At 43.3% G+C, this 12,328-nt stretch overlaps 4 protein-coding genes across 5 annotated transcripts; 3 read left to right on the top strand and 1 right to left on the bottom strand.

The window, feature by feature from the left end:
* The first annotated feature begins 337 nt into the window (after nt 1-337).
* On the top strand, nt 338-932 carry LOC117568575 (dolichyl-diphosphooligosaccharide--protein glycosyltransferase subunit 4). Its single transcript, XM_034249304.2, has 3 exons — nt 338-444; nt 642-752; nt 820-932. Exons 2-3 carry the CDS (start codon nt 652-654, stop codon nt 839-841), a joined length of 123 nt encoding a protein of 40 aa, XP_034105195.1. The 5' UTR covers nt 338-444; nt 642-651; the 3' UTR covers nt 842-932.
* Nucleotides 769-3,698, bottom strand: LOC117568573 (protein lethal(2)k10201). 2 transcript variants are annotated; one of them, XM_052003780.1, is made up of 2 exons: nt 3,627-3,698; nt 769-1,590 (listed from the first exon to the last, which is right to left on the bottom strand). In XM_052003780.1, the coding sequence occupies exon 2, from the start codon at nt 1,472-1,474 to the stop codon at nt 929-931; it is 546 nt and encodes a 181-aa protein (XP_051859740.1). In that variant the 5' UTR covers nt 1,475-1,590; nt 3,627-3,698; the 3' UTR covers nt 769-928. The 2 variants fall into 2 exon arrangements, with proteins under 2 accessions (XP_051859740.1, XP_034105193.1); XM_034249302.2 differs by lacking the exon at nt 3,627-3,698 and having other exon boundaries at nt 769-1,692.
* Nucleotides 1,756-2,831, top strand: LOC117568574 (ceramide-1-phosphate transfer protein). The gene is made up of 3 exons (XM_034249303.2): nt 1,756-2,019; nt 2,071-2,288; nt 2,350-2,831. Exons 1-3 carry the CDS (start codon nt 1,874-1,876, stop codon nt 2,649-2,651), a joined length of 666 nt encoding a protein of 221 aa, XP_034105194.1. The 5' UTR covers nt 1,756-1,873; the 3' UTR covers nt 2,652-2,831.
* LOC117568572 (probable multidrug resistance-associated protein lethal(2)03659) lies at nt 2,919-7,836 on the top strand. Its single transcript, XM_034249301.2, has 6 exons — nt 2,919-3,476; nt 3,735-3,965; nt 4,027-6,268; nt 6,326-6,476; nt 6,538-7,486; nt 7,558-7,836. The coding sequence occupies exons 1-6, from the start codon at nt 3,394-3,396 to the stop codon at nt 7,829-7,831; spliced, it is 3,930 nt and encodes a 1,309-aa protein (XP_034105192.1). The 5' UTR covers nt 2,919-3,393; the 3' UTR covers nt 7,832-7,836.
* The last annotated feature ends 4,492 nt before the right edge of the window (nt 7,837-12,328 follow it).

Raw genomic sequence — 12,328 nt, 5'->3', positions numbered from 1 at the left:
AACTATAAGCAATAATTAGCATAATCACCTATACTGTACTTTAAGAAAATAAATACATATTTATATTTGACTGTGGTTTCTTATCGTAATTAATAATAGATATATATTGATTTGCAGACATTGATTATTAACTCAATTTGATTTTTTTTTTTAAATCAGAGAATTATCAACTGTTCAGTTTAATGCAAACTACTCAGAGCAGTGTAGTAAGACCGTAAACAGCTGAATTTTATTTTTTAGTATAAAATTAACATCGCTAAAACGAATATTTTATGCTAGAGCTTTTGGAAAGCTATCTTTTTCTATAGACAAGTGTCATCGATGTTTATAAAAACATCGATATTTAATATATTTCAAAAACACCACTGCATCGATAATTTGTGTTATCGATGTTTTACCACCTCTACTAAACAACAGCCGGCTTGTATTTGCTAAATAAAAAAGGTAAATTATCCATTAAATTAATGTGTATGTAAGCCAGAGTGCTTAAAATTAAAGTACCCTGTGTGCAATATAGTTAGTTCAAGAAACAACTAAACAATCTGTGAAAAACAAAACGTGAAAACACCAATTCTTAACGCATGACGTGTCACGAACGCCCATGGAGAAAATTCTAACAATTATGTTTTATTGAACCTCAGGCTCTTCAAGATGATTACCGACGTGCAATTGGCCATTTTCTCGAACGTGTTGGGTGTGTTTCTGTTCCTGCTGGTTGTCGCCTACCATTATATTAATGCCAACACCGGCAAGTGAGTCCACAACAAATTCAACTTGTTATAAACCATTCAGCATGTATTTATTTATGTTTAATTTCAGGTCGAGCATTAAAACCAAATGATCTTTAAGGTTTCCACAAATTAATTAATCCATCTATCATATAGAGAAACGACATTCGAGTAAAAGTAATAAAAATGGTATATTCAAATTAATTCATCTCTTCAAGTGCGTCTTTCATTGCCTGGACATCGAGTAATGCTTTTCCAGAATTCTTCGATTCCTTACGTGTGTTGAACGTCCGCTGTGTAAGATGCCCAAAACTAAAAGCCTTAATATATGGCAATTGACCATCATTGTCCACCTCCATGGAATCATCTGCCGCCTTCTGCTGCTGCTTGTGACTCTTGTGTTTTGGCGCCTTTGCCTGGTCAAATCGATAGTTGGTAGGGAACTTGTGTATAGAAATGCAATGATCCTTGCGCTCCTTGGGTCCTTGAAACTTGGTGGTGCACTCCTCGATATAGCAGGCAAACATGGGCTTGTCACCTCGCTCCACGCTCGCTGCGAAATACAGATCGTGTTGTTCGGTGATGTGCAGATCCAACAGATGTGCTGTGGGTAATTGCCGACGACATTGGATGCAACTGTAGGACTGTGACTGCGTCGTCTTTGCATTCACTTTAACCTTGCCTAGAGTTTGTTGCTTGTTATCTTTATCTTTTTGTTCGGCGGCTGCATCTGTTATTTCATCCATGTCTACCAGAACGCCTAGTTTGCGAAAAACAGGTCGAATTGCTGTACTGCATTGTGGATCTGTTGGCTTCGCATATGCAACGGGAATCTCGTTTAGTATGGCATCAAGTTGCGCCGCTGTTAATGGCAATCTGTGTGTTATTATTTCCATGTTGCTACTTTTGAAATGTATTTCTTGCTTGCTAGCTGGCTATCGATACAACTGCGCAATTTCTAAGCTATCGCTAGCTATCACCATCTTGATATGGCGATTAATCGATAAGTGGAACGCAACGATAACTAGCTGGACTGCCACTTATTATTGAGCAAACAAAAGAAGATATTCGTTGACAAAATTAGGACTACCCCCTTTCGCTCCCACCTAGTAAGGGGAAATTAATAAAATTATTACAAAATAGCAATGTCAGCTAACAGCGATGCCGCAACAGCAGCTCCAGAAGACTGCTTTGACATTGAGAAGGTGGCAAAAATATTCGAAAGAAGTCTGATTGATGTGGACGACGTACGCATGGACGACTATCTGGAGGCTTATGAGGAAATCATGAAGTAAGTGAACAAAGAACCCTGCGAACATTTTAATTAATATGGTTCTTACAGGTTCTTCCTGTTAATGGGCAGCGTATTTACGTTTGTCAGCAGCGATGTGCGCAACAAATTGGACATTTTGTACGAGTTACGAAAGAAAGATGTCGACGAGCTGAAACACTTTGATACCATCAAAACGATGTTGTTGTATGAGAAGGAAGAAAGTTTGCTGCTCCACAAAGGCTACGTGTCAGGCAGTCGTACCTTATTGCGACTCCATCGGGGACTGGGTTAGTTTCACCATTCTTCACCGTGATAAGATTGCTGTTTGTTATCTCCGTGTTATTGTAGAGTTTGTGTACGAGTTTCTGAATCGTCTGCAGACTGTGGCTGATAACGAGAAGGCGCACAATGTTTGCAAGTCCGCCTACAACGATACACTGGCTAAGCATCACCCATTTCTCATACGCAAAGGTGCCCAGGTGGCCATGTATACAATTCCCACGCGTGGCGATCTCCTGAGTCGAGTCTGTCACAACATGGATGCGTCTCGTGCCATGGAACTGTTGCCGGATATGCTGAAGCAGATGCGCACAGCTTACGATCGCACAGATGAACTCTACTCACTGCACGAATTGCACAATTTGCCTTAGAATCTATGCTATATTTATGCAAATCTCTAGACCATTATTTCATGTGTGTTTTGTTTATTTATTCACCCATTTATTGCATTCCAAATGCTTGATTGTATTTATTGCCTTGCCACTGGCTGTGCCCGTTTCATGAATCAATTTTAAATGTTATTAGAACTTAACGATAAACGAACGAAACAAGCGTATTTTTATCACTGATTGTGCTCAAATAGTGGCAATCGGCAAATAATCTATGACGACAGCTAGACGCAATGGATCCCAAAATACTGTGCGATAAGATTTCATTTCTACAACCTCGAACTGCGTGTTGTAGGACATTGCTCTTGAAACTTCCAAAAAAGATATCTGTCTATCTAGCTGATATCTAAGCAGCTTAGACAAAGACTCATAATTATTTTGTATTCCTCCGAAATCCTAATGATTTACAGAGCTTACTAAGCCTTCCACTGCAATCTGCATCCACAATTTGACCAAAGTATTGCTTGTTAACTGCTCTTATTGATTACGTATTAGTCAACAACTTGAGCACACGTCCGTTGGCCAACTGATCGCCATTTTAATCAGTCATTTAAAGTGCCAAGTGCAAAACGGGAACTGCTAATTTTATATAGTACAACTTGATTACTACTTCTCCCAACCAAAACCTGGGGCAATTGTTTAAAAGCAACAGACCTGGAACTGCGCGAGTCATTATGGAATTATCAACCGACGCGGGCAGTAAAAGTTTGTGAATGGAGACAGCATGAATTCCCATTCGAATACAAGTGTAAAACGCGAAACGAATCCCTTTCTGAAGGCAAACATTCTATCAAAGTGGTTTTTCGTGTAAGTTCCCATATCGATTCGATTGATGATTAAAGCCCCATTTAAATTGCGCGTCGTCTAGCTGTCCAGATAAAGTGGTCAGTTAGATTCTCTACTGCATTGATAGCGGTTTGCTATAAACTATTGTTTGAGTGATAAGTGCGACAGTACCTGAAAAACGGCACGACTCCAATTGAAGCTATTGGTTGTGTCTATCTAAAGCTCATGTGATAAGATACGTCCAAAATCGAATCCTCTCATTGCTGTCTTTTTCCTCAGTTGGATGCGTCATGCGTTCCGCAAAGGACGTCACGAAGAGCTATCCGAGAACGAACTCTATGCTCATCTGCCCAGCTTCGACAGCGAACAGTTGACGGAGGATGTACAGCAACCTTGGATACGTGAATCTCAACGTAAGCAACCGAGTTTGCTACATTTAATCTTTACCTTTTATGGCTGGCAATTTGTGCCCATCTGTGTTTTTTACTCCGCGCTCGAAATTGCAATACAGTGAGTAGCAATCGACAACTGTAAGGTGATCCACGTAATACTTATCATATCATTCCCTCAGCGCCTTTCAACCCATTTTCCTGGGTGGCTTGATCTCGTACTTTGCAGAGGGACAAACGGACATCACCAAGGAAAGCGCTTATTTGTATGCCATGGGCATTGTGCTCTGCTCCCTGGTCAACTCCTTGGTGTTTCATCCCTTCATGTTCTACGTATTTGCCGTGGGCACCAGGATACGCCTCGCCTGCGCCGGGCTGATATATCGCAAATGTCTGCGAGCAGGAATGAATGCTGGAGAAGGATTAGGCGCCCAGGCCATATCGGTGATGTCGATCGATTTGCCACAGTTTGATCTGACCTTCTACTTTTTCCACGATCTGTGGAAGGGTCCCGTGGAGGCCTGTATCTTTGGCTATATTATGTACACGGAGATTGGCTGGACAGCGCTCATAGGCATCGCATTCATTGTGCTGCTAATTCCACTGCAGGCCTGGGCAGCCAAGGCAGCGACTCAGTTTCGCACCAGATCGGCAGAGCATCGCGATGAGCGCGTCAAGCTGATGAACGAGATCATCACTGCCATACAAGTCATCAAGATGTATGCCTGGGAACAATCCTTTGCCAAGCTGATTGCCGCAGTGCGCCAGAGGGAAGTGAGAGCCATTAGAGGTTCCATGAGCATCTATGCGGCGCTGCAGTGCACCAACATGATCTCGAAGGTGTCGCTCTTCCTCAGTCTCATCGCCTACGTCTATACGGGGGATGTGGTCACGGCGCAAAAGGTCTTTATACTCTCGTCGTACTACAGTCTCTTGAATGATTCGTTGCTGCACTTTTGGCCCATGGCCATTACCACCTGGGCCCAGACAGTGGTCAGCGCCAGACGTGTTGTGGACTTCCTTCAGCAAAGTGAAACTCCCACGGGCAAAGAGTGCTCCAGCTGCCACGACAATCCCACACTGCAGCTGGATAGCCTGAAGCCAGAGAAACCACAGCAAGTGGGTCGAGTGCATTGCATGGAGAGTGTGTCCAAGGGACTAATGCTTAGTCATGTCAGTGCCAGCTGGGACAAGCCCAGCACACAGCAGCAACGGCGCGCGCATGTTGACGATATCAGCTTTGAGCTGCACGCTACTCAAATGGTGGGCATTGTGGGCAACGTGGGTTCCGGAAAGAGTACGTTGCTCAATGTGATTCTCGGCGAAGTGGAGCTGATGCAAGGACGCCTGGAGTTGCATGGCAAGGTGAGCTATGCGCCGCAAGAGCCGTGGATCTTTCAGGCTAGCATACGTGATAACATACTCTTCGTGGAGCCGTACGACGAGCATCGCTATCGTGCTGTTGTGCATGCCTGCCAGCTGGACACCGATCTCTCGCTGCTGCCCCAGGGAGATGCCACGGTTGTGGGTGAACGCGGCATTAGTTTGAGTGGCGGTCAGAAGGCCAGAATTAGTCTGGCGCGTGCCGTTTATCGACAGGCAGACGTCTACTTGTTTGATGATCCGCTTGCTGCCGTCGATTCTCGAGTGGGTAAACTGCTGATGGACAAGTGTTTCCATCGCTTTCTGGGTGACAAGCTGCGCATTTTGGTGACACATCATGTGCAGCTGCTGCAACAGGTTGATCACTTACTGCTCCTCGAATCTGGGCGTATTACACAACAGGGCAACTATGCGCAGCTTCGGGATGTGATTGAAAAGCATGCGGCCCCTGACTTGGAGGCCATCGAAGCAGATAAACAGCAGGTGAAGCGTGTGCTCAGCCAGGTGGATCGCAACTCCAAGCAGTTCCAGGACACGGCCACCTCAGCGAGTGAAGAGCAAAGCCCTGAGAATGTCTTTGCCGAGGGACAAGGTCAAGGCGCTGTTAGCTACGAGACCTACAAGTCGTACTTTCAGGCTCTGGGAGCGCCGTTCTGGGTTTGCTTGGTACTTGTGCTCTTTGCGGTCGCGCGCGCTTGTCAAGCTTTGATGGACATCTTCATTTCCCGCTGGGCCACGCTAGAGGAGAACCGTGACTACGATAGCATTGAGGAATTTGAGGCAACACGCACAAGTATGGTCACCTGGTACTCAGTACTGTTGGTGTGCACCTTGGCGTTATATTTGCTGCGCACCTTTGGCTTCTTCCTGCTGTGTCTGCGCATCTCCCTCCGGCTGCACAATCTCCTCTTTGCAGGCATAATTCGTGCCCGCATGTTCTTCTTCAACACGAATGCATCGGGTCGTGTGCTCAATCGCTTCTCCAGCGACATTGAGAACGTCGATGTGGCACTTCCGCAAGCCATGATGGATTCACTGCAGGTGAGTGAAATGCAGGAATTATCGTTGATCTCTTCTAACTATTCCCTTCCATTGCAGTTCTTTGTGGATGTGATTGCGGTGCTCGTGATTGTGGCCATTGCCAACTATTGGCTGCTCATTCCGGCTGCTATAATGGCGCTCCTCATGTATTTGTGCCGTGCTTTCTACATTGGTGCCAGTCGCAGTCTGAAACGCATTGAGAGCTTAAGTAAGTGAATGAGTTCTCTATATCACAACTTAATTAACTTTACCCCTATACTCCTGATCAGCTCGTAGTCCGGTTTACTCACATGCCAATCAGACGTTCCAAGGTTTGACCACAATACGCGCCTTGGACGCCATGCCGCAGCTGGAGCATACTTTCCATGGCCATCAGAACATCAATTCGTCAGCCTTATTTCTCTACACCAGCGCCAATCGTGCCTTCTCATTTTGGACCGATCTCATTTGTGTGATCTACATATTTGCCGTGACCTTCAGTTTCCTCGTGATTCAACAGAACTTCTACAGCGGTGATGTGGGCTTGGCCATCACACAGTCCATGACGCTGGTGCTCATGTGCCAGTGGGGCATGCGCCAAAGTGCTGAGCTTGAGAACAAAATGACCAGTGTGGAGCGCATCTTGGAGTATGCCAAGACACCGTCGGAGCCAGCGCTGGAGACGCCTAAGCAGATACAGCTTCCTGCTAACTGGCCACACGAAGGACATCTCCGCTTGAGCGAACTGCACATGCGCTACTCTCCAGGTGGCACAGAGATCTTGAAGGGCTTGAATCTGGAGACACGACCCATGGAAAAGATTGGAATTGTGGGACGTACAGGAGCTGGCAAGTCATCCATAATACAAGCACTGTTTCGACTGGCCGAGAATGAGGGACTCATCGAGATCGATGGTCAGGACATTGCCCAGTTGGGACTGCATGATCTGCGCAGTCGCATCTCAATTATTCCACAAGAATCAGTCTTGTTCTCAGGCACATTACGCTTCAATCTTGATCCGTTCAGTGAGAAGAGCGACGAGGCGTTGTGGGGAGCATTGCAGGATGTTAAGCTGAAGGAGTATGTAGCCAGCTTGGAGGGTGGACTCTCCTGCCACATGCAGGAAGGTGGATCCAATTTCAGCATGGGCCAAAGGCAATTGGTTTGCTTGGCGCGTGCCATTCTTCGCAATAATCGAATACTCATCATGGACGAGGCGACGGCCAATGTGGACGCCGAGTAAGTAGTGTTTGGGTCACCTGTGTAATTAAATAATTTATTAATTTGGAATTCTCCCTTCTCGATTGCAGCACCGATAAACTAATTCAGGAGACAATACAAACCAAGTTCGCCGAGTGCACAGTGCTCACAATAGCTCATCGACTGCACACGGTGATGGATAATGATAGTGTTCTGGTCATGGATGCGGGCAAAATGATTGAATTTGGACCACCGCATGAACTGCTGCAGCTCAAAGATGGTGCTCTGCTCAAATTGGTTAATCAAAGTGATGCACTCACAGTTAAATATCTCAAGAAAATTGCCGCTGATAATTACGCGCGCAAAAACAAATATATCATTTGACAACACTTGAACGCCATCTATTGGATAGAATGTTTACTGCCTGTTATCGATAGCTGCATGCTACCTCACAAGAGCTGGCTGCTATGGCGTGTGCCGTTGGCATTTTGAAAATTAACTTCTCATTCTTTACTGCAGTATGATGATTGTTTGTTTTGCTGGCTTGTTTGTGTATTTGTTTTTTATGACTCTGTTGGCTGCTGTCCAGCGGCAAGCGCCATGCCGCCGGCAGCACTTAACAACTTTACGTGGCAATGATTACCGCAAAATTTGATCGCCCGCTGTGCGGTGGGCGTTGCCAAACAATTCAGTTGTGGCACAAACTACGTCATCACTTTTTTACGGCCCGAGGGGGACGATGGGAGCGGAATGGCGCTCGATGGGTGGTTTTGTAATTATGGACATGCGCCACCCATTCCGTCACATTTCAGCACATTTAGCGGTTGGCATCGACGACAACAGCTTGGAAATTATAACAACAACAACAGTAGAAGCAGCAAAAAATATATATCGAAGACTTGCAGAGAGTTTGGCACTTATGTGACCGGAAGCCTGTGGGCGGAACTAGAGCGCGTCCAGACAGACACAGGCAACGGCCAACTGTATGTGTGTGTGTGAGTGGGCGTAACAATGAAGTCTGACTCGGGAGAGATGACAATGATGCGCTTTTTGTGCGGCAAACAACCTTTTTTTATTGCGCTCAAATTTTTGCTAGTTTCATTTTTATTTTTTTGCCAACTCACCATATACCACAAAAGATACAGATACTTGTGCTGTTGTCATCTCTCTCACTCTCGGAGGTATGGGGACGTGGGTGTTGCCCGTTTCCGTATGCTGTGGCATAAATTGTCCGTCGGTTTTTTAGTCGCCACATCCTCGCTGCCGACTACTGATTGCTGATTGCTTTTGCGCCCAGTGCACAGCGGGTAGCCGGGTAGTTGGGTAGTTGTTGGGTAGCCCAGCCTATCGACAGGAATATCAATTACTTGGCCAACAACTTTTCATCTTATCTAAACTGTTTTATCAATTATCCGACATCTGCACGTGTCCTTTAAGCCAACAACAACAACAACAACAGGGGTATAAACATTTCAGTGGACACGTAAATTCAACGTTTGGCCTCGTAACTCATCCTAAACGATCTCTCAGGGCAGAGAGCAGAGACCGCACACATCGTTCGCTCAACAGCAACCCAACGATTTAGTGAACTACGTGCACACGACCAGATATACTTTATTATTATGCGGTCATGATCATGTGACCTACTCATCCTCTCGCCTCAGTCTGTGGTAGGCCAAGGACGGAAGTGTTTCTCGGATAATAAATTGTGGGCATGCCAAATTATGCAAAATGAGAGACACCTTGTGGGGGATTAGATCGAGGATTGCGGCAGCTGATCAAGTACAATAGAATCAGGAAGTGGGTTTTTTTAATGGAGGAAGTCGACGGAGTGAGAGTAGATTGGCTGATTAAATTTAGATATACTTTGGACAATCTAGATTTTTTGTAGATATTCGATCTGCATTTAAGAATAAACTTTCTTGATTCAATTTTGACGTTAAACAATCTTGATTAAAGATTTTATTCTTGATTTTAGCATGTTTTTAGTTAGTTATATATTTTTAGGGAAAGCTAAGAAAACAATTTCGACAAAATTAAAAGAGAAAATATATATCTTCACAATTATCACTAAAAAAAACTTGTTAAGTTTTTAATAATAGATCCTTACACCGTTTAGTAGAATCCTAACTTGTACATTTCTTCTGTAGTTCATATTAGCCTATCTAAAGATATACGGGGCCCTATAAAGCACTACAGCCTATGCACAACCAACTTCTACTAAAAGTCACTCCCACAAGAAATACCAGAAGAGCCGCAATAACACACAACTGCAGTCGGTATTTCAAGCCGATGACAAAGAGAAAATCATTATCAACATTTCAACTATGAATTATAATAATTTAATTGCCCAAAACCTCAAGAAAATAAATATATTTATATTTAATTAGCCTGCACGAAATAGCTGACAAATGTTGATAAATGTCTTCCCCTCCGTTTGCGTGACCAAAAAAAACTAAAGAACTGAATCAAAAGTGTAGCCGTCCAGCTGTGAAATGCGAGTTATTTGAATATTTTCTCAAGTTTCGAACAAAGTTCTAATAGTTTTCTTTTGGAATTTGCATTAAGATACTCGAGTTCATTATTAAACTGGACACATGCAGTCGGCACTTTCTGTTCTCGTTGCTCAAATGACAACAAACAAATGCGCGCCCATAGTTACTAATAATTATATTCAAATTGTTTGTGGAACTGTCAGTTGACAGTCCGCGAAGTAGGCGTGCAGTGGGAGTTGGTGGGGGCGTGGCAGAGTATCAGCGTATAAGTGCATCGGCGGCAGTCGAACAATAATGCAAATGCATTTGTAAATAATGTATTAAGACATTAAATCGTTCATTGAGGCAATTTACATTCATTATTATTACGAGCTCTCATCGTCGTACGTGCCCATAAGCCATGGGAATTGGAATATTGAACGAAAACGGGGAGAATGGCGGAGAAGACGAGACCGGAGCCAGGCTGGAGTCGCCACAGACAGCGGACAACAGTCGCATTCATATTTGTGTTTGGAAATTAATAAAATCATAAAAATGTAATTAATTAATTCACAAGACAGAAGCACACACAAAATCAAAATCAAAAAAAAGAAAAGATAAAATAAAAAATGCATTGCCGCCTGAGAGTCGTGGTGGACTGACTCTGAGACTGAGACCGGGATGGAACTGCGTTTGCTTTTGCGACTGGACATCGATTGTCATCTGATTAGGGATTCAGGTGCGTGAGTGCATTTTTCGGTTTTCAACAGAATTTCAACGGCAACAGCAACGGCGACCGTGACAGACCCAAGCGAATCGAGTCTTGGGTGCTACGATCGAGGGAAACGAGGTGGGTGAATATCGCTACTGTCTGTCGACAATTGACAGATCGCATGCCATAATGCGATACAAACAAATGCGATTGCCAGGGCGGCCCATTCATTTACAAACCGATTTACATAGGTTTTGCGATTGCAACTCGTTTGATTGTCTGTTGCCTGTTGTCTCTCTTGACTGTTTCTGCCCAATGGTTATGCTCTGCCCCTCCTTGGATCACCTCTGCATTTGGCATGCCACAGTGACAAGTGCATCGGATAATGAGTCGGCCTCGGACTCTTTGATATAATAAGCATCAAGCTGCAGCAACAAACTTGCAAACAACTTTGCTTCGCTTCGAGCAGAACTTTCCACATGTGTTGAGACTCAGTTCAAGCAATTTCCCTAAAGAGAGACCACTGGCAAATGGAGGGCGTGGCCACGCCTTATGACAAATTATGACAGCAAGCATTACCCATTTGATTTATGAGCGCTTGCATTCAGCTATGACCCCCTTTATTTTTTTTTTGACTATGCTAACAGATTTCCTGTTTGCCGCGATTGCAAAACTTTTGCTCTCCCTGACTTTTTTTCATGTCTTCCGAGGGTCTAAGGACATTATGAGGTAGTTTACAGTGATAATATTTTAAAATTTTGTACATGCAGCATTTGTAGAAACCTCAGCTTAACATCTGTAATCTACAAGGATATTATCCTTCCGGTTATTCCCATTTTTTTTTTCCAAACTTTTAATGATTTTAAAGTGATTTTTAACATCCTCCATTATGGTTGTTTAACAGCTTAACGCGACATACACAAATCCGCGCATAATTAATGACAATATAATTTACAACAAAGCCAAAGCTGGGCCACACCTATGTATGCCAATGAGACTCGGGTTTTCATGCGCTACTCGAAATGAATGAGGCAACAACGACTTGTGATTACACTGCACTAAAAAACATTTTTAAGAAATGTGCATACGTATTACGTAATAAAATTGAGTATTCGTGCTGTTGAAAGGTCTTTTAATAAGTTAAGGTATAGTTTTGTAATTGTAATATAATATCAATAGTAAATTTAACTGAATATCTCCCAATGTTCTATCTTAGTCAATATGTTTAAAGATTACATGGCAATCAATCATCATGTAAGTTATCATTATATCTGAAATAAATAAGAATATTGTTGTAAAGAAATATATACGTTAAATTTAATTATTTATAAAAGCAAGTGTTCATGTTCATCATTCATATCATATTAATAACATAACTATATTTTACCTACTAAAGAGAAATGATTAGAAATCACAAATAATCGATTAATTGAAAATTTTAATTTTGCCGAAATCAAATTTCGAAATTTGTTTTTAATTTGATTGATAGGAATTTAAAAGCGCACTCTGTAGTCAACGTAGCCGATCAAACATCGTCCCTGCATCATCATCAACAACATCCCAGCATACAGTGTGTCACTTTGTTCGTTTGCCGCAATTCAGATTCAGATTCAAATACAAAAGCAGAAGGCAAAAGCAATGGAAAAGAGCAACGGCAGCCGGCAGCAAATTGCCTGCAAAGTGTTACAATAATAA

The sequence above is a fragment of the Drosophila albomicans genome, chromosome 3 (assembly GCF_009650485.2).
Source record: "Drosophila albomicans strain 15112-1751.03 chromosome 3, ASM965048v2, whole genome shotgun sequence".
Lineage (NCBI taxonomy): Eukaryota > Metazoa > Arthropoda > Insecta > Diptera > Drosophilidae > Drosophila > Drosophila albomicans.
Note: the sequence above shows the minus strand (reverse complement) of the source record. Positions and strands in the feature narration are given on the sequence as shown.